General features: G+C 37.2%; 1 protein-coding gene across 7 annotated transcripts in view; it reads left to right on the forward strand.

The window, feature by feature from the left end:
- Positions 1 to 12,947, forward strand: part of LOC135198155 (uncharacterized) — a 52,256-nt gene extending 39,309 nt beyond the window's left edge. For 5 of the 7 annotated variants that reach the window (XM_064225646.1, XM_064225648.1, XM_064225650.1 and 2 more), the window contains 3 exons: positions 7,169 to 7,792; positions 8,752 to 8,844; positions 11,021 to 12,947. In XM_064225646.1, the coding sequence (XP_064081716.1) occupies positions 7,675 to 7,792; positions 8,752 to 8,844; positions 11,021 to 12,642 (1,833 nt within the window). In that variant the 5' untranslated portion in view covers positions 7,169 to 7,674 and the 3' untranslated portion in view covers positions 12,643 to 12,947. Of the gene's footprint in view, positions 1 to 3,877; positions 3,909 to 3,975; positions 4,405 to 7,168; positions 7,793 to 8,751; positions 8,845 to 11,020 lie in introns of those variants that run through there. The other 2 variants (XM_064225651.1, XM_064225652.1) reach the window with 2 other exon arrangements.
- The last annotated feature ends 7,772 nt before the right edge of the window (positions 12,948 to 20,719 follow it).

Genomic DNA, 20,719 nt, shown 5'->3' on the forward strand with positions numbered 1-20,719 from the left:
ACAACTTTTGTCCCCTCCCAATGAATCATGTGATTAATAAGATTAATGTGTAAAAACAAAGCATCCGACATTTGTCCCGTTCTCACACTATATCTATGTTGTTTAATTCTGGTGTCCAGTCCCTTCCCATAGTGTCCGATATAAAAACACTTGCAGTTCTTTGCATGAACTGCAAGTGTTTTTATATCGGACACTATGGGAAGGGACTGGACACCAGAATTAAACAACATAGATATAGTGTGAGAACGGGACAAATATCGGATGCTTTGTTTTTACACAATCATTTTAATCACATGATTCATTGGGAGGGGGACAAAAAGTTGTTTTATATGTAATAATTATAACTCGTAGGAATATTATTGAATCTGCTTTTATTAAATATTACGGTGACTTGATGAATGTAAGCAAGGGAGGGGGCAAAAGTTGTTTTATTTTGTAATAATATAACTCGTAGGAATATTATTGAATCTGCTTTTAGGTGAAGACCATTCTGACTCTGAGGTACGTGTATCTCTCTCTCGCTTCGAATATATATATATATATATATATATATATATATATATTATATATATATATATATATATTATATGTATATATATATATACATACATATATATACACATATATGCATACATACATACATACATACATATATCTCTCTCTCTCTCTCTCTCTCTCTCTCTCTCTCTCTTCTCTCTCTCTCTATATATATATATATATATATATATATATATATATATATATATATATATATATATATTCAAGATTAGTCTTTGCATAGTTCTTATTTAGTGAAAATACGTGACCATTGTTATCGGACCGTATTACACTACCACAACCACACGCTGCCTCGACTTGCTGCCGACTGATTAGTGATTACCTAGAGCCCGTAACCCATCTGTCCTGTAGCTCTGCCGTTTGGACGAGGTTTCGGTCAGAGTTTGCATACTTTGTATGTTAAAGACATAGTCTGAAGACAGAGTTCGACCGTGTTGACGAGGCATTAGATGACCCTGACGTATGGATGGAATTACAGTAACGTTTTGGTATAACTGTTTCATTGAGTGAACGAGTCCAAATTTGATTGCTAACATGCCTGCGTACTGTACGTATCAAATGTCATTTGGTTGTAAAGGGAACCTGAACGGAATGCAAGTCAGTTTGTTTTTACCATTTGATTTGGAGTGAAACCTAAGGGGCTTTTACGGAAGCCGGGGAAGAAATATCTGAACCTAGAGGGAGTGATGTGAACCTGATCAGGTTCTAATCATTCAAGCGTGATCCTAAATTGGATTGAAATACCGATGTTACTTTGGCCTGTTGTGTACGCGCCACCCACGTATACTCCGAGGTGCTGGTTAGTACTAAACATGGCTAAACTCACTGAGACGCCTTTTTTAGTGTTAGCCCTCTGGGACCGAAGTATCATATACACCCATTTCTGTATTGTGTGGTCGACGAATTATATTGATAAACGTTATCTTTGTGCGGCCGTCTACTTTACATTTATCATACGGCGTTTAGTACTATAGTAGATTCACATCAACCGTGCATTTGATGTCTAGGCCAGTCCCTTACGACGCTCCTGGTTGGCTGTTCATAAGCCAATCACAGGGCTGGAAACTCTCAGTCTCTCTCTCGAGAGTTCCCATGGGTAGGATCTATGTTCCACATCTGAGAGATACGTCTTCCAAAAGTATCCCTCAGGAGAGGTGGAACATACATCTTGCCTAAGTGAACTCTCGAGAGAGACTGAGAGTTTCCAGCCCTGTGATTGGCTTATGAACAGCCAATCAGGAGCGTCGTAACGGACCGGCCTTGACATCCAATGCACGGTTGATGTGAATCTACTATAGCGCCTTGGAGTAGATGACTCCCGCAGGGGGAGGTAGGGCCGTCAGTGAACCTCATGCGGTGCACTGTAGGCATTACTCAAGGTTCTTTGCAGCGTGACTTCGGCCCCTAGCTGCAACCATTTTCATTCATTTTTACTGTACCTCCATTCATATTCTCTCTCTTCATCTTACTTTCCACCCTTTCCTAACACTTGATTCATAATGCAACTGCGAGGTTTTCCTCCTGTTACACCTTTCAAACCTTTTACGGTCAATTTCCATTTCAGCGCTGAATGACCTCACGGGTCCCAGTGCTTGGCCTTTGGCCTAGATTCTACATGTATTCAACTCAACTCAACTCGGAGTATATAGATGACGCGTAGATAACAAGCCAGAGTAGCTCCCAAATATCTCTACAGAGTGGTATTTTAAGGGAATGTTTTGGACTGCTCTTTCTGTAAATAAGAAAAGAGTTCCATTAAGGTTTCAGTGTTTTTTGAGGGCCAAGACAGTGACATGTACCTGGTAGTTAGTTGTCTGGTAGGAGCCAGAGAACAAGCAGGAGAAAGAAGGGAGGTGGCTGGTAATTTCATCCCGCAAGACTTGATGAAGACTGGAATGCCAACACCTTCTGGAGCCACCCCGTCTAAAAAAAAAAAAAAAATAAAAAAAAAAAAAGGTTGGGGGGGGTGGCCGAGGAGAATGAGACATGGTGAATATAAATGTGGCTGCAATATCCTTCAGATTTCTAAATGCTGGATAATCCCCGGCATGTCTCCAAAATCGTAAAGGTAATGAACACGGTATCTTTCCTAACAGGAAGTTGCGCCCACGATTGTTAGGACTGACTCACACACACACACACACACACACACACATATATATATATATATATATATATATATATATATATATATATATATATATATATAAGCGCTGAGTGACTCAGAGGTGCCAGTACTTGGCATTTTGAAAAATTTTCGTACTCATTTCTCTACACAGGTATATATGTATTGTATGTATGTATAATATGTATAAAGCGTAACTGTAATTTCGTCTTCTCAACCGACTTTTTTTTCACAACCTAAGTAGTGCTCAATAACAATGCAGCGTATGTATTATGTTCTTCATTCTTACGTATGTGTAGTATACACTGTTATAAATATTCCACCTTGACTTCGAAGCGAAGACAAATACTGTCCCTGAAGGTAACACGGCGTTATGTGTATTATTATTATTATTATTATTATTATTATTATTATTATTATTATTATTATTATTATTATTATTATTATTATTATTATTAAAAGATTTTTTTCGAAGAATATTGCATGGAGATATTTATATTGAGTGATAAAAAGAGTTTGGTTTGGAGAGAGAGAGAGAGAGAGAGAGAGAGAGAGAGAGAGAGAGAGAGAGAGAGAGAGAGAGAGAGAGAGAGAGAGAAGCTTAAATTTGAAGGAAGTGTACACAATTCGAGAAACTAATGTTTGATTATTGGATAACAAAACAAAGGAAAATATTGCTGACACGTTTACAATGTAAAATACTCGCACCCTTTACTGATATTTTTACAAGACGCTGTGGTTTTTATTAACTTAATTTTCAGTGACATCTAATCTATTATGTTTTTTTATCTCATAATGCTGGCACGTAAAATACTAGTACCATTTACCGATACTTTTACAAAACAAGGTCATTTTTATGTACCTACTGTTCTTGTCAGTGGCATCTATTCTATGATTTTTATTTATTGCTGACATAATTACAGTGTAAAATACTTGCACTATTTACTAATGCTTTTACCAGACGCGGTGATTTTTATTAACCTACTTGTCGGTGGCAATTTTTTTTTTTTTTATTAAGGTAGAGGCTCCTCCCTTCGGCTTCCGGTCTCCGAACCTGATATCGACTTGACAACGTCGTCATTTGTTTTTTTTTACCCAATATGTCATAAGTATTTTTTATCAGCAACCGGATGTGTTTACGTCAGCTCCATTTTCTCGTCAAGAAACTGAACGTTTGTTAACCTAGTTTTGTCTCGAGCTTTGGCGCCTCTACCACGGACCCTAGGTAACTAATTCTTTGGTGTAAGAATTGCCGGTTCTCTGCAATCAATCGAGTTTGCTGTTATCAACACGAGTGCTCAGTCGATAGCACGTATAATCAGCGAGTTTGTTTTTATTGATCTTTGAAAATTACAAGTGGCCGTCATTCGTATACTTGAACAAGTGACTGTCAATCTTCGATGCATTAACACAAAGGTGTAATATTTACGCATCAGAAAAAGTGAGTTATTCACATTTATAGTAAATGAGCGCGCGAGGTGTGTCAGAAATAAATCAACATTAGTTAATGTATTACAGAAAATATTCATGTCAAATGACCAGTGATCAAGATATAAAGACGTTTACCTGAGAATTGGTGACCTGCAATCAGCGAACACGAAGCACTTTAGTTCAGTAAATGTTTAAGTCTGCCTTGCATCACTGGTTACCTCCAGTGATAGTTTCATATCAATACGCGGGTAGCAGCTTCATTTTTTCTGCTTAAAGGAAATTTACAAACCGTAAGTATTGTGATATTGAACATGATTGATTTGCACCAGTTTTTTGTTGTTGTTTTTTTCTAAGTAAATGAGCAATATTCTAAGATTTTTGCTGACGTCGATTAGAGCATGAAAGTAGAAACGCAAGGAAAATATAGTCCTAGAGAATCCTTAGCAAGCAAAATCCTAGCCTGACCAAGGCCAGGGCACACCGTCCTACGTAAGGCCCTTTTCGTCCAGGTCTCAAGCAAGGTGACCTTGCTTTCGTCGTTCTTGCAGACTTGGGCTGCTTTTAGTCTGTATTCAACGCCACGTGTGTCATTTCGCCCAGCCGTCAGTGCACCTCACGTGGTGCACTGTAGGAATTACTTAAGGTTCTTTGCAGCGTCCCTTCGGGCCTTAGTTGCAACATCTTTCATTCCTTTTACTGTACCTCCGTTCATATTCTTTTCTTTCGTCTTGCTATCCACCCTCTCCTAACGATTCACTGTAATTTCATTGCAGTAATTTCGTTGTGGTGATTTCGTTGCAGAAATTCCATATCATAGCAAATACATATTAGAGAATTTCAGTGCGAAGTAATGACATTGCAATGCATTACATCTCACGGTAATTTCATCACATAACGATATGTACCATAAGATTTAAAAAGGGGGAATAAAATAATATTTTATTAAGAAAGTGTTTATTCGAATACTAATACATATTAATACATGGTAATAAAAAAACATTGTTTAAAAAAACAAACAAACTAAAATCACAACACGCATTTATTTTTATTTACAAAAATTTACCTATTGCCATCAATATTCAAAAAGACAAATTATGGGCATTACCCCTAAGATAGTCGAGCAATTCTCGATTTTCATAATCGTTAACGATGCGTTGGATTCTAACGGCACTATCCTTATATTTTTCTTTTTACAGCGAGGATTGTCTGTACCAGCGACATACTGTTCCATTATAGCTTCATTTCTTGATTGCTCTTTTTACAAAATATCTAGAAACTTCCAAATAGTAGGAATATGATGCGCTAACCAATTCGCTGAATGAACGATGCCAACCTTCACAACAATTGTTTGTTTTGGAGGCACCTTGCCTGGCAACGTCGAAGTAATTCCATAAAATATGATCAAATCGAGGAGGTCGATGTCCTGAGCGACGGTTCGGGCTTCCAATCCAGTTATCCTCCACGTAATCTAAAACAGGCTGTACATTTTCAGGATAATCATTATTATCAATTAGGAATTCTAATGTGCCAACTACATCTACGATAGGCACGAATGCAATTGAAGTAATCATGCGCATTTTTAATGCAAAATCTGCATCGCTCTCATACAACTGTTGTAGGCCATTCCTTTGAATAGACCGAAATATACATTGTGAAAAATAAAATAGACAACCTTTTTGAATTGAATTGGGAAAAACTGATCTAAAAGCCTTAATTGCCGCGCATTCAAAATCGGTCATTATTTGTCCAGGTGATGCTGTTGGCTCTAAGGTTTTTAGTTCTAGTAAAAGCTTCTCGTAACTCTCTTCGGTTTGTTTAGCCATTAAAACATAAACAAGAGGCAAAACATCGCCATTCATGATGCCATAAATAGTGTACAGCTATCTGAATAAAGGGAGTGTTGTTTGGAAAGTACCATCTGCATACCATTTATCTGCACTGGCTAATACCTGTAAATTTCTTTGAGTTGAAAATATAATAATTCGGTCTAGTCCATCATTGCTGTAAAAAAGAAGAAAGGATTGATTTGCGTGTGTTACCGTGCTGTCTGAAGGTATATTTCACTGGAATAAAGATGCAGGTTTCGCAGGGACTTGTGCTGCTACACTTCCAGCATTTCGAATATTCCTTTTGAAAATGCTGAGAGGTTGGTAGCTGACCAGCAACAGTTTGTGATACTCCAATGTATGCCTGGGTTGCGATGCAATGAGTAGTTTCCTGCGTCGAAATGGCTTTTTCTTTTGCAGCATTTATAACTTTAGTAGCTTTAACACGAGCATCATTGCCTGCATGATTTTGTTCTCCAACTCGTTTTGTAATAGATTCTTGATTTGTATGAACTCTAGCCCGGCACTTAGTTGTATAAACCTGATCACATTTCCAAATGGTATTTTCACCAGTTGTTCTCTCTCTCTCTCTCTCACACACACACACACACACAAATAGACTACCATTATCAATGAGCTTTTTCTTATTTCTTGAGTTTAAGACGTATTGAAAAGCCATTTTGAGGGCTAAAACTAAAACGGAATAAAACTGTAAGTAACAATTTCTTATATAGGAAAAGTAGTAGACGTGGCTTGAGCAAAAAGCAGGTTGTTTAGAAATAATAAACTATCGGCCTATTGAACTATTGCTCTGAAATGACCTTGCGATGGGCAAAAAGCAGGTTGTTTAGAACTATTGAACTATTGCTCTGAAATTACCGTGAGATGTAATGCATTGCAATGTAATTACTTTGCACTGAAATTCTCTTAATATGTATTTGCTATGCGATGAAATTGCTGCAACGAAATTACCACAACGAAATTACTTAAATGAAATTACCGGACACCCTCCTAACAGTTGTTTTATAGTGCAACACCTTTCAAACTTTTCTACTCTCAATATCTATCCCTTTCAGCGCTGGATGACCTCATACGTAGATTTCAGCGAAAGGCCTCTGGCCTAAATTCTATATTCTTTAGAGTGAGAATAGATTTATGTATTATTTTCGAAGAAGATGTTGAAAGTAATCCAGATATTTCATTTAATGTTGTACTATTTATTTTTCAGGCAAGCTTGACCCAAGGGTGGCTCTGAAATGGATAAGACCCGACTGGGCGGTTCGTTAAGGATGACTCCCTGAGAAGCAAGAAGCACGTGTGATGAAGAGTGCCAAATTGCTCATACAACAAGTGCCAAGAATACACTTTATTCCAAACAAGTGCCACTTTACAAGCGCTTCATCGCTAATTTGTAAACGTAGCTCGGCTGCGCTAGAATTTCATCTTTTACTCACGAAGTCTTTCATGTAGACGTTGGAGAGTTCCAGGGGAGAGGCAAAAAAAATTCATGCAAATATCGGAAACATTGAAAATTGACTGATTGAGGATCATTTGGAAGAAGAAGAAAAAGAAGGAACAATTTATATAAATTTCCAATCCTCCGTTTGGTTTTCTAACAAAAATAAGGACACGATTCATGAGCTTCCATGCCTAACAATACCTAGCAGCAGCAGCAGTAATAGTAGTAGTAGTAAGGCTGTGCCTTTGAAACGGCTCCTCCTATCCGCGGGAAGAATGATGTCTCCTATGGCTGCAATCCATAGGTATAGAACGGCCCTCCTCACGTGTGCCTTGTTCTTCATGGTTTCGTACAACGCCTTCCTATATTTCTTCACCGCTTATCCTTTCAATGGTGAGTGTCATTAAACGGGTTGGACTCATTTCCTGCCTTGGTATTAACACCCGATTGCTTACCCTATTTGTTTCGAGGTATTCCCAGATTATGCGAAATTAGCTTTCCCAAAGAGCATAGTAATGTGGGCTAAGAAGACAATGTATTGGTGGTAGTAATGTATACTTTAATTTGTTCATGATATTTCAGGTTTTAGGTACATGTATAGATCTATCTATGGCTTGCTAATCATTTATTTATATCCACATATTAGATTTGTTAAGAAGTTTTTCAGTGTGAATTTATGCAACATATATATATATATATATATATATATATATATATATATATATATATATATGTATGTATGTGTACGTACGTACGTATGTACGTATGCTTCTAATGTGGCTGAGAGATATGTCAAAGTCCTGGGGAAGGGTGAGAAAATACAAAAAACATTATCGTAAAGAATGTATTAGTGAATTGGGCCTGGCAGATAAGCTCATTCTGATAATGAGTGCATACGGTCCAGGAGTGGATGGGAGTTAGAGTGAGTGTGAGAAAGAGTTCCTGAGATATCATGAGTTTACGGGGTGTCTGGGTTTAGGTATTGAGGAAAGGTAGATGCGCTGGGTATCTTAAATTCAAAAGTAGGTCATTGAAAAAGAAATATTATGACTGGAGTGGTAGAGATTGGCTTGATTGGTGGCACGTAGTTGCCAATAACAGTGAATACTCACGAGTGTACTTAGTGATGAAAAAGAGTGTTTTAAACAATACTGTAGAGACGAGGTACTTTTTAATGTAATGTCACAAAATTCTGACGAGACATATTTTCTCACGCCTGGAAAACAGTTAACAATTCTCTCTCTCTCTCTCTCTCTCTCTCTCTCTCTCTCTCTCTCTCTCTCTCTCTCTCTGGTCGACGATTTTTTTTTTATAAAATTTCCGTTGTATACATAATTTTTTTTCTATTCCAGTTCCAAGAAATTATATGGCTGACCCAATACCAACTCGCAGGGCCTTAGCGAGAAAGATTATGGAGGTGCAGAGAGAAATTGAGGTCAGAACAGGTGAGTTGGGGTCATGTTTTGTAACATTACCAAGTCACACCTGGATAGTATTATATTTATGATTCGGCCTGTCATATAATGCTAATTGTCTCGAGAGAGAATATTATATGTTTGGTAAGAGTACTATTTTTCGTAGTTTATCATTCAGCAGGTTTTTTTTTTTTTCATAGTCAAAACCCGTTTCAAATAAGGTTTCTGTTGAAAGGAATATATCGTCGAGTCTTATTCCTGATTGATTGCCTCTGCTATTTTTATTTATTTATTTATTTGCCCTATTCATGACTGCTAGTACGATCTTTAATCCATTTTATGTTATTTATGATTTAATGGGGTTCACTTTAATAAGATATTTATTATTATATTATTATTATTATTATTTTTTTTTTTTTTTTTTTTTTGCTCTATCACAGTCCTCCAATTCGACTGGGTGGTATTTATAGTGTGGGGTTCCGGGTTGCATCCTGCCTCCTTAGGAGTCCATCACTTTTCTTACTATGTGCGCCGTTTCTAGGATCACACTCTTCTGCATGAGTCCTGGAGCTACTTCAGCGTCTAGTTTTTCTAGATTCCTTTTCAGGGATCTTGGGATCGTGTCATTGCTCCTATGATTATGGATACGATTTCCACTGGCATATCCCATATCCTTCTTATTCCTATTTATTATTATTATTATTATTATTATTATTATTATTATTATTATTATTATTATTATTATTATTATTGCAGTTTTTTCTAAATTCAGAACATAATGCCTGTTTCAAGATAAAGGTATTTCATGACTTTAATTATCCAAAGTAAGAGCTTTTCGCATATTTTTCACGTAAGCGTTTGTTGCCACATATTTTTTTTCTTATTTTAATCGAATTAAGGAAACATGATTTGAGTGACTGAGTGGTTGTCCATTAACGATAGAGGTCGTTCGTAATTTAAATATTCCTGTAACTTCACCACGATATATCTATTAAAAGATACATGTCAGTCTATCATTCAAGTACGATTAAACTCCTTGTTCGTTATCTTAACGATCGTTTATCGTAATTGATCACATCCAAAGGTAGCGGGACGCCATATCTTAAAAACTAATCATAGAATCTTCTTGAAACTAATCTCCTAGGATCATGGCAAAAAAAAAAAAAAAAAAAAAAAAAAAAAACCGGACTGGTGCAAAACTATATTAGATTCACATCACCCGTGCATCTGATGTCTAGACCAGTCCCTTACGACGCTCCTGATTGGCTGTTGATAAGCCAATCACAGGGCTGGAAACTCTGTCTTTCGAGAGAGTTCAATTAGGCAGGATGTATGTTCCACCTCTCCTGAGGGATACTTTTTCAGGGCTGGAAACTCTCAGTCTCTCTCGAGAGTCCACATAGGCAGTATGTCTGTCCTACCTCTCCTGAGGGATACGTCTTTCAAAAGTATCCCTTAGGAGAGGTGGAACATACAGCCTGCCCATGTGAACTCTCGAGAGAGACTGAGAGTTTCCAGCCCTGTGATTGGCTTATCAACAGCCGATCAGGAGCATCGTAAGGGACTGGCCTAGACATCAGATGCGCGGGTGATGTGAATGTACTATAATATACAAGCCGGTTACGATTTTGAGCTAAATTTATTAATACGAAAATCACATACATATTATTTTGTATACTGAACCATTGCTGCGGTCTATATATCTATATCAAAATTCACAGGTATCATTGATGAAGAAAGTATAGGCATTTTCATCACTAATCCGCATATTTTATTTGCTAGGAATAAGTTCGTTGTATATCGCTAAGTAATTGCATCATTAACATGTTCGTTGTCAATTTCAATTGTATTTTTTACATTGTATTGTCTCCTTTTTCATGCGAGAAGAAGAGTTTGACCTTAATTTCTTTTATCTTTTTAATTTTTATTTATTTATTTTTTTCAAACTGACGTCCTCGAAAATAACTATTATACGATTAAGTATTACGTTTAGACTCAATTTTTCTGTTATTTACTTATTTATTTGTTTATTATTATTATTTCTTATTTTTGCTGTACGAAATGAACGCCAGACTATAATTCCATTTCAAAATCAAGTAACGAGTTTGTTTGCAAAGGATCTATGATCAGAGTTGAACATTAGTGGAAATGAATTCAACCAAAAAGTTAGATAATGAATTTTTTTTATTTCAATTTTTTTTTGCAGAGCTCAGCAAAGAAGTGGACATATCCTGGGGGAAGAGACTGCTTGTCGTTGCCTCTGAGCTGGACCCACGAGTAGCCACTTCCGAGAGGGAGGTGAAGGTCCTGGTCGCTCCTGCCCTGTCGAGTCCGACAGATGCAGCCTCCGACCTCAGTCAGCCCAGAAGAGTTTGCCCGGAGAGGTACAGAGGCAGAGCTTTCGATGAAGATATGAAGCGGAACTGGGAGAGAGTTCCTTGCCAGTCCCAGACATTCAGAGATGTTCTCACCGTCGTTTTACCTGCCAAAGGGTGGACGGCGCAGCGAATACAGAAAATTATTCATAACGTCAGGAAATATTCTGACGTTGACATCGTGGTCTTAACCCATGGGCACATGGAAGAGTCACTGGAAGGTACCAACGTTATCATAAAAAGATTTGGCCTTCAAACGACGGAGTCAACGGCACTGAACAGTATCATATCGACGGTCAGAACGCCCTACTTATTTGTGGGCCATTCTCTCGTTTCTTTTGACAAGGAGACGAATTTAGAGCGATTGGTTCGGGTTCTGGAGGATAACCCAGAGGTTGGTGTGGCCTCAGGAGCGTACAGAGACGCAAAGGGCATCTGGCGCCACGGTTGTTTGCAAGGCACTGCGGAAAATTACGAACTGGAATATGTCAGAGGTTACGAACATTCGCATAACGAGTGCATGTACTGCGACGATGTTCTCGGGCCTTTCGTAGTTCGAGTGGAGTTCTTGAGGGCGGTATTCCTTACGGAAACGATGGAAGGACCGGTCATGTATCGGGACTGGTTCCTCAACGTGCACCTCGCGAGGAAACTAGTGATGTCTTGTCCGGATGTCATGTTTTACGTGGATTCTGAGCCAATGCTGAACCGAAACGACTGGTTTAAGATCGCCCAGAAGTGGTCTATCGAACACATCATACCACCAGAGGGGGAGAGTGTCAGGTTTTCTTGCGATGAGGCCCAGATATCCTGTAATAACCTCATGAAATCAGTCTCTTCATTTCTGGTCCCACCTTGTTGCAGAGATATCTTCCGCAAGGAACTGCAGTACGTGCAAGACTGCGCTGACGAAATAGGCGTCCACTATGAACTCAACGCAGGAAGTCTGCTGGGGGCGGTGAAAATGGATGGCATGTTACCTTGGGACTTCGACTCGGACATCATACCGGACTGTGGCGATAAGTCGGTGTGGATGTCCAAAGGGCGAGAATGTTTAGCCAAAAAAGGGTGTGCTCTGAAAACCGTCCTGGGCAACTACTGGACATCAACGTGTAACGTGTCCACTGTCGATCTGAATTGCTATGAAAACAGAACTAAAAAGTTAACGGCCGAGTATGTCAAAGTGCCAACAGTGATCCTTTTCAACGGGATTGCGACTCGCGTCCCGCTGAATCCGGGCCGCACCGTTCGGAACTACTTCGGGGAGGAGTACCTCAAACATGCCGTCCACTGGCGCTACTCCAGCAACGCCATCTTCCCGGTGGACGATGGCTCTGGCCAGACACCGGGACTTTGGAGTAACTGTATCGTGCCCTCGTTCCACTCCTGCATCGACCACTTCCCCGTGGACGGAAACGTCAAGTTTCATAGATCAAGATGCAAAAAGCCTTGATGTATGGCGGACATGAGCATACACATTTGTATATAGATTGTAAGCTGTCTGGTCCTCTTACCTACTAAAAAATTAATTATATTTGTATATAAGGCATGTTTTTGTACATCTATTTCTGATTAGCTACTTCGTTTCCCCACAGAATGCGATATTTTCGTATATTTATACGTTTGTCACGTTGTATAATTTATGGTGTGCCTTCGATATGGATGTCTTGAAAGTTTTGTATGGAATTTTTTTATACACTTGAGTTCAAGTGAAAGATAAAGAGACAATTTATTCTAATAAAACCCGTATTTGCCTTATTTTTGTGTTCAAGAACCTAATTAACTAAGTCCAACAGACTGTGATATAAATGGTTATGTGTCTACTATAACCTTACCTTTCCTGTTTCAAATTTGGTAGACTGACTTTGGCCTCGACTTGTGGAAGCTTTTATTGCGTTCGTGGCGGTAGGTTTCAGTTTCCTAATATGATCAGTTATGACTTGGACCATCGTTGTATCGTGTCTTGTTTGTCAGTTTTTCCTAATTTGATGCCCGATCCCCTTTTCCTGCCGAGAGCAATTCCAGATTTGCCGAAAAGGAGGCCCGGTATGCAGTCAATATTCCTCGCTGTCGAACTTCTCGGTTCCAGAGGTCATTTATTCCTCAAAACGTTGAACTCTGGAACATTATTCCGCCCGAGGATGTGCCGTTGGGACTTTAAAAGTTCAAGCGAAGATGTAATGCATTATTACCCTATTGCTATTCTTGCATTTTAATTTAATTACGTTTTTATCTATTTATCTTTATTTTTTATAATTTGTAATTTTTACTTTTTTTAATAACTGATATCTTTCCGCATTTCCCCTTACCTCCTTTCACATCATTCTCATGAACACCACATTCTTTGGAAGCTTGAATTTCAAATCAATGGCACATGCTTGTTCCATATGAATATTAATGTTCATCATATTATTAATACAAATAATAATAATAATAATAAATAGAGTGACGACATTCACATGAAAAACAAGCCAATAGCGGTACGTGAAAAGCTCCCAAAGAATAGTGTCTGTAAGATGAGAGAGGTTAACAGAAAAGCATGTCAATGCCTTGTTAAATAAGAATACAGCGCCTCAGTGGCGTGGTTGGTATGGTGTTGGCATCCCACCTCGGTGGTCGCGGGTTCGATTCTCGGCCATTCCATTGAGGAGTGAGAGATGTGTATTTCTGGTGAGAGAAGTTCACTCTCGACGTGTTCGGAAGTCACGTAAAGCCGTTGGTCCTGTTGCTGAATAACCACTGGTTCCATGCAACGTAAGAACACCATACAAACAAACAAACAATAAATAAGAATACAAGTAGAAGAAGAAATGAGATCTAAGTGGAAGGCCCCGTCAAGCCATCCGATTGGACTGGATCTTCATCGCAGAATGTAAATAATGCCGCAATGGATTCACCCGATTGCAGAGGAGGGATAGAAGACTTCAGTCAAAATTATAGGTAAATATGGTTTGTTAATGAGTCTCCAAGTAATTAGATTTTCTGTTGTTTCCAAAAAATGAAAGAAAGCTCTTATTTGGAGGTAAAATTGCCATTTTGGGCTTTGTACTCAAATTTGTCCTTATTTGACCAAAATCCTTTTCTCCCCAAAGAAACATTTTCCAAAAATTATCAGTAAAATAATTAGTGGAAGTGCTTTGCATATTAAGTGAAGCTTTAAAAAGTCAAAATGGAAATAGTTTATCTCGTTTTTGAGATATTTTTAGTGTTCAAAATCTTGAATTTTCAATGTTTTTCAGACAATCATGTTTATGACCCTGATGAAAATATATCTATTCCATATACTGTTAATAAATACATTATATCTGCATCATATTGATTATAGAAGTTGAATTATTACATTGTATATTCAATTCAATCCTTACAGCATTACACGAGTTCACAGAGACTTCAACACAAGTGTGTGTATATAACACTGTATATCGTCCCTTAAAGCCTATTATTTTTAATTTTAATAAACTTGGGGATCTACATTATTGACTGTTATATTTTATATGTAAAATAAGGAAATAATACACGTCTATATTCCTTATACCAGTTATGAGCGTGATAATTTTTCATAAACATGAAATGATCAAGATTTGACGACTACATTTTCTCATAAATGACATTGAAATAAACTCACCATTTTGACTTGAAATCTGTATTGCACATGAAAAGTTCTTTAACTTAAAAGGTGTAGTTTACTTATTATTCTGATTAAAGTCATCTCCTTGATGGGATAAAATCAGTTGGAATATGACCATGCAGGGATTTGCCCTTAACGTGGAGAGTAGCCAAAGATATCTCCACATTGTGTAGACAGTGATTTGTTAATCCTCAGTCTCGTACATATTTAATTTGAGGATAACTAGTAGCAAGTATACTGTGATTCTATGTTGGTAATTATTGCCGTACGTAAGCCATATCCTCATGTACAAGTACAGCATAGTTGGGATACGTTACTTTCGGCTCATACTTTGGAACATTATCATTCGTGATTGTTATAGGCATTGAGTCCTAGCGGGTAGACTTCGTATATTCAAATGCATCACTGATAACAAATCTACTCAGGAATTCCAGTAAGCTTCGTAAGACAGCTATGAACATATGTTCGATAGGCAATAGGGGGGGGCGTGGCACACAAGGTTCCAGGTCCTCAGATGTGGACGGCCACAGTAAGAACAGGTACTCTCCCCCAGTGATTCTCGAGCCCAACAGAGAACCCGTGGAGGGAACCTTTCATCTCTGTGAAAATCTGAGGACGTGGGGATTTGCGCGACGGTCATATGCTATCGTTTCATTCATAGAAATTATTATTAGTAATTTTTTTGTTTGTTTGTTTGTTTATCTGAAATGTGGACAATTTAGTCCACTTATTTATTTATTTTTTTTAAGTTTGGTCGCGGCAGTGATTTGGAGTTATGACAGAAATTATCTGAATAATTCCAGCAAGTTTTTAGATTTGTTTACTATATATTTTCACTAGACCATCATTATAGAGACAACAATATTTACTATGACCTTTATCTTACATGTTTATATTTTTTTATTTCTTACATTTACTATAATAAAGTATGTTATCAGAGGGCTACGTATTTGCACATGTACATTGTATAGTACATTTCCATATACCCTCATTTGTATTTCAGAGTTGAATATTTAGTTGTTGCATAAACTACAGCGTTTTTATAATGGGTCAAGACTCACAAGTAAGTGCCTGAAAGAAGTAGTTATCGCTCGGTTACAGAAACGCGCCTGTGATTTATATTCTTCACTAATACAATTATTTTTTTTTCACTTTGGTAAAATTTCTAGTTTTGTAAGTAGGACAATCGTAAAAAATGCAAAGGGAGTTTGAAAATAAAAGTGCATTTGTGATAGAAAGAAAGGCGAGTAACTTGGTTTTAAGGCAGAAACATTAGTTGGTGTGTGTGTGTGTGCGTAAGAGAGAGAGAGATCCTGGCCGGAAAAAAAAAAAAAAACAGGAAATATATCATAGGTAATCAACGCCCCATTGCCGTGGTTGGTATAGTCTTGGCCTGCCACCTTGGTCGCCGTGAGTTCGATTCTCGGCCATTCCATTGAGGAGTGAGAGATTTGTATTTCTGGAGATAGAAGTTCACTCTCGACGTGGTTCGGAAGTCACGTAAAGCCGTTGGTCCCGTTGCTGAATAACCACTGGTTCCATGCAACGTAAAAACACCATACAAACAAACAATAAGCAATCACCAGATTTACTGAATAAAGTATGAAATCAGAAAAAAGTTAGAAACATTGCAGATGAAACAGATTGATTTTTACTTTGATTAGTACAGACAGCATTAATGATGAGGATTTCCTTGCTAAATAGAACCAGGTAAGGCAAGCTTAATACAACCGTTTACCGAGAGAACATCTGATAGTCAGTGAATGAGAAGATAAAAATAAAAAATTAATAATATTAAAATATTGCTTTTAGTGATTGATGATAAAAGTTACAATATATTTATATGGATATTCTGGTAGTGCCAAAACCCAACACATTTCTAAAATTTAATTTTACAACAATCAAAATGACCACAAAGGCCGTTTTACCAACTAACTTAAAAAAAAAAAAAACCTGGAAAGGCATTTTATCTTACTTAAATATACCACTTAATAAAAGACTGCTTTATCAAGTTCATGCAACGAATTGTGATAATGTCCGTGATTGAGAATATAACCACGGCCTTATTCAGAATACACATTATATCTACACATAAATTGTGACTGTATTCTGCATTACGTAGGTTGAATAGATTTGGTACTTATAATGTAAAGTGACTATTTTCGAAGAAAATAGTCACAGAAAAGGTTCCAAACGCACTCGTTACGTAACTTATGACAGCATTTCTTCCCTTTTTCTCGATGGCTGATTGGCTATACGTAACGAAGGCTAGACCTCTGGCAACAATGACAAATAAATTTAAATACAAGCAAAGCAGTACACCTTTATGAACTCTGAACCTCTCCACTGATAATTATCATAATAAACAAACCAACAAAATATGTTAATAAATACAAAACCACTTTGATTATTAGTCTAACTCCCAAAATAAGTGTCCTAAGAAATTACAGTCTACTTTATATGTCACAATCAGGTTGACAAGATGTAGGGAATAGTTGGTAATTTTCAAAAACATAGTAGACAAGCTTGATTTGACAACTGCTATATCCAATGTCAAGCAATTTTTATTTATTGGCTATTTACCTATTTACTGAAAAAAAAATAGCCGGTACCGTATTTTGGCTTTAAACCTTCACCAATAATTATCGTCAGAATGATGACTACATGAGGCTCCACCCACTTTGGCCTCGTTATAATTCAGGATAACACTGAAGGCTATATGGGCATTATTGGATTCGAAAATTTAACTTCTGGCTATAAAAACTCATTTCTCGAGTAGTTGTAAGAAGTGCTAAATGATCCTCAAGAATCCCAGCGGTTGGCCTAAAAGTTTACTGCTATTACTACTGTTGCGGCGGCACTACTGCTACAGTAGTATTACTACGCTAGCACAGATACCCCACCCACTTCTATGTATCGTTCCGCCATTCATAAAGTCTTTATATCCAACACGGTCGTACGGCCTAAAGAAGAAGAAAAAAATTATATCGGATGATCCGTTGGTCTGCTGGAGATTTTAGCACATATAAGCTTGTATTTACTTTGGATAAAAATCTTATTTTAACAAAAATAGTTATACAATGACTGTTTACATAAAATCTCCCTCTTTCCCTCTCTCTTGGCGGCATAGTGGATAGTTAATGGAAATGCTCAAAATCCTGAATGACATTACAAGTATTATAAAAACGTTACGCTAAATACAAATCAGACCATAAACATTGGATTTAAACTAGAAACTGAATAATTACCTATTCAGGCTACAGTAAGTATGACCACGGGCTTTTTCTTGACTGTATAAAGTTGTAAGTCGTAAGACAAATGCAGTTTTGCAACCACGGGGACAATTCCAAATCCTGTTAGTCATTCTTGACTGCTATGGGTTTCAGAGCCGATGAAACAAGGTGAATGAGTTTTTTGTCTGGTGGATGGGCGGGGCAACATTTCGTAAAACGGTGTGTTTACTTTGCTTACGTAATGAATGTTTTTCGACTCTTGGCTCGTTATCATTGGCCATGGCGTCGGCTAGATAATTTTACTATATAAAAATCAAACTATCGGGTTTAGGTTATTGATAATGGTGACAAAATTTGTGTGTTGTACAATATACATATGTCAACTTTCAGCTACATCCGATGCTGTGATAAGGAGCAAAGTCCAAAAAACCGTGTTACAGAGGCCCTGAATCTCATAGTAGTTTAGCAATATTTTTATTAATCAATCCTCTGAATATTCAGTTATGTTATTTTCATTACCTTCAGTATCTTTAAGTAAAATGTTTGTTTAACAAAATGTTAAATCAACTCTGATACACAGTATTTAGTTAGGTTTAAAAGTAGTCAATCAGGAATTTCCACGTTTGTTCAAGGTCACCATAATATCAGTTAGAGTATAAAGATTTTTAGGATCACACTAATATTAATAAAGACAAAATGGCTGAAAGTTCACAGTAAAACTGATCAATGAAAAATAGCTTTTTGGTCAGTTTCCAGTACAAATTAATGTAAAATGATTTTCGAGGTTAGGTAGTATTTAAAGTTTAAGGAGTTTTGGAATCACGTCATTATAAAATCATGGTAAAAGACCTTCACTTTCATATCACTAGTATTCATTATTATTATTATTTCAGCAGATGAAACCTATTCACAAGGAACAAGTACACCAAAGGGGCCATTGATTGGAATCAAGCTTCCAGAGAATGATGGTCTCACCCTCCGACCGCAGACCCCATACTGCAGCAGTAACTGATCGCGATAGAATCAATGATTTTTCATCGGCCTGGAGGAGGCGCGAACCCAATACATCTGAACAGCATGTTACGACGCTAGCCACCATACCAGAGCACCATTATGGTTAATATTTAATGACCTTTTGGTCATACTGGGGGTTTTAAGCTTAGGTCAATGGTTTCAACGGTCATTAATTCTTCCTTGGATCAAGAATCACTCAACCTTTCAAATCCAGCTAATGGAAATCTTAGTTAAGAGTCAAATAACTTTCAAGTCCGAGAGAGAGAGAGAGTTTTGTAATTCTCTAAATTCTTCAATTATTAATCACTTTTTCTTAGTTCATGGCATTAAATTGCCAGTTCCTTTGGATTCTGCAATACCAAACGCATGTCTCCCCTAGAATTAGAGGCCCGTAGGGTGGTAGTGCCGTCAGTGGGCCTCAAGCGGTGCACAGTAGGCATTACTTAAGATTCTTTGCAGTGTGCAACCACTTTCGTTCCTTTTACTGTACCTCCTTTCATATTCTCTTTCTTCATCTTACTTTCCACCCTCTCCTAACACTTGATTCATTATACAACTTTTTTGAGTTTTTCCTCCTGTTACACCTTTTAAACCGTTTACTGTCAATTTCTATTTCAGCCCTGAGTGACCTCATAGGTCCCAGAGCTTGGCTTTTAGCCTAAATTCTATATTTAACTCAACTTAGGAGTAGAGGTTATCGACATAAAACGTCACTTCATTAAGAATTTCTTCCTCATTTTACGAAGTTAAGTATAACGTTGCCCTCACACTCCGTGAAGTTTTAGGCATAACTAAAAAACCAGGAAGCGCCTCAGTGGCGTGGTTGGTTTGGTGTTTGCTTCTCACCTCGGTGGTCGCGGGTTCGATTCTCGGCCATTCCATTGAGGAGTGAGAGATGTGTATTTCTGGTGATAGAAGTTCACTCTCGACGTGGTTCGGAAGTCACGTAAAGCCGTTGGTCCGTTGCTGAATAACCACTGGTTCCATGCAACGTAAAAAAACCATACAAACAAAACAAACCAGGAAAAAGTAGGTTATGTATACTGTTTTTTTACGTTATTGAATGAAGTATGAATTACTATATAATGTTTAAAAAAATCTATGATTTTGTGGCATAGTTTGATGCTAGATAACACAACAATGGATTCACACACTCTCTTTCTCTCATATACACGCACTTAGTCTTTTATTCAAAGACATTTTTACTCTTTCGACTCTGACGCATTATGTGTAACTGTACTTTAATAAAAGTCAGTAAAGACTATCCCGTCACGATCTGGGACTGAAAAAATGGTTTCTTTCCTACCTTATAAATGTCTTTAGAGACCTGAGTGTCTACAAACGTATTTTCCAATAATGTGCTGGCTCATGGGGCGCTTCAGCTATTCAGTGATATATATATATATATATATATATATATATATATATATATATATATATATATATATATATATATATATATATATATATATAATATATATATATATATATTTATATATAATATATAGAATAATATAATATATACATATACATATATATATATATATATATATATATATATATATATATATATATATATATATTACGTCAGTATACCTATGTGTGTCTTGATGGATTTGCAGAACTGTATATCAACGTGATCAAAATTAGTGGTA

This window comes from Macrobrachium nipponense, chromosome 21 (assembly GCF_015104395.2).
Source record: "Macrobrachium nipponense isolate FS-2020 chromosome 21, ASM1510439v2, whole genome shotgun sequence".
NCBI classification, from domain to species: domain Eukaryota; kingdom Metazoa; phylum Arthropoda; class Malacostraca; order Decapoda; family Palaemonidae; genus Macrobrachium; species Macrobrachium nipponense.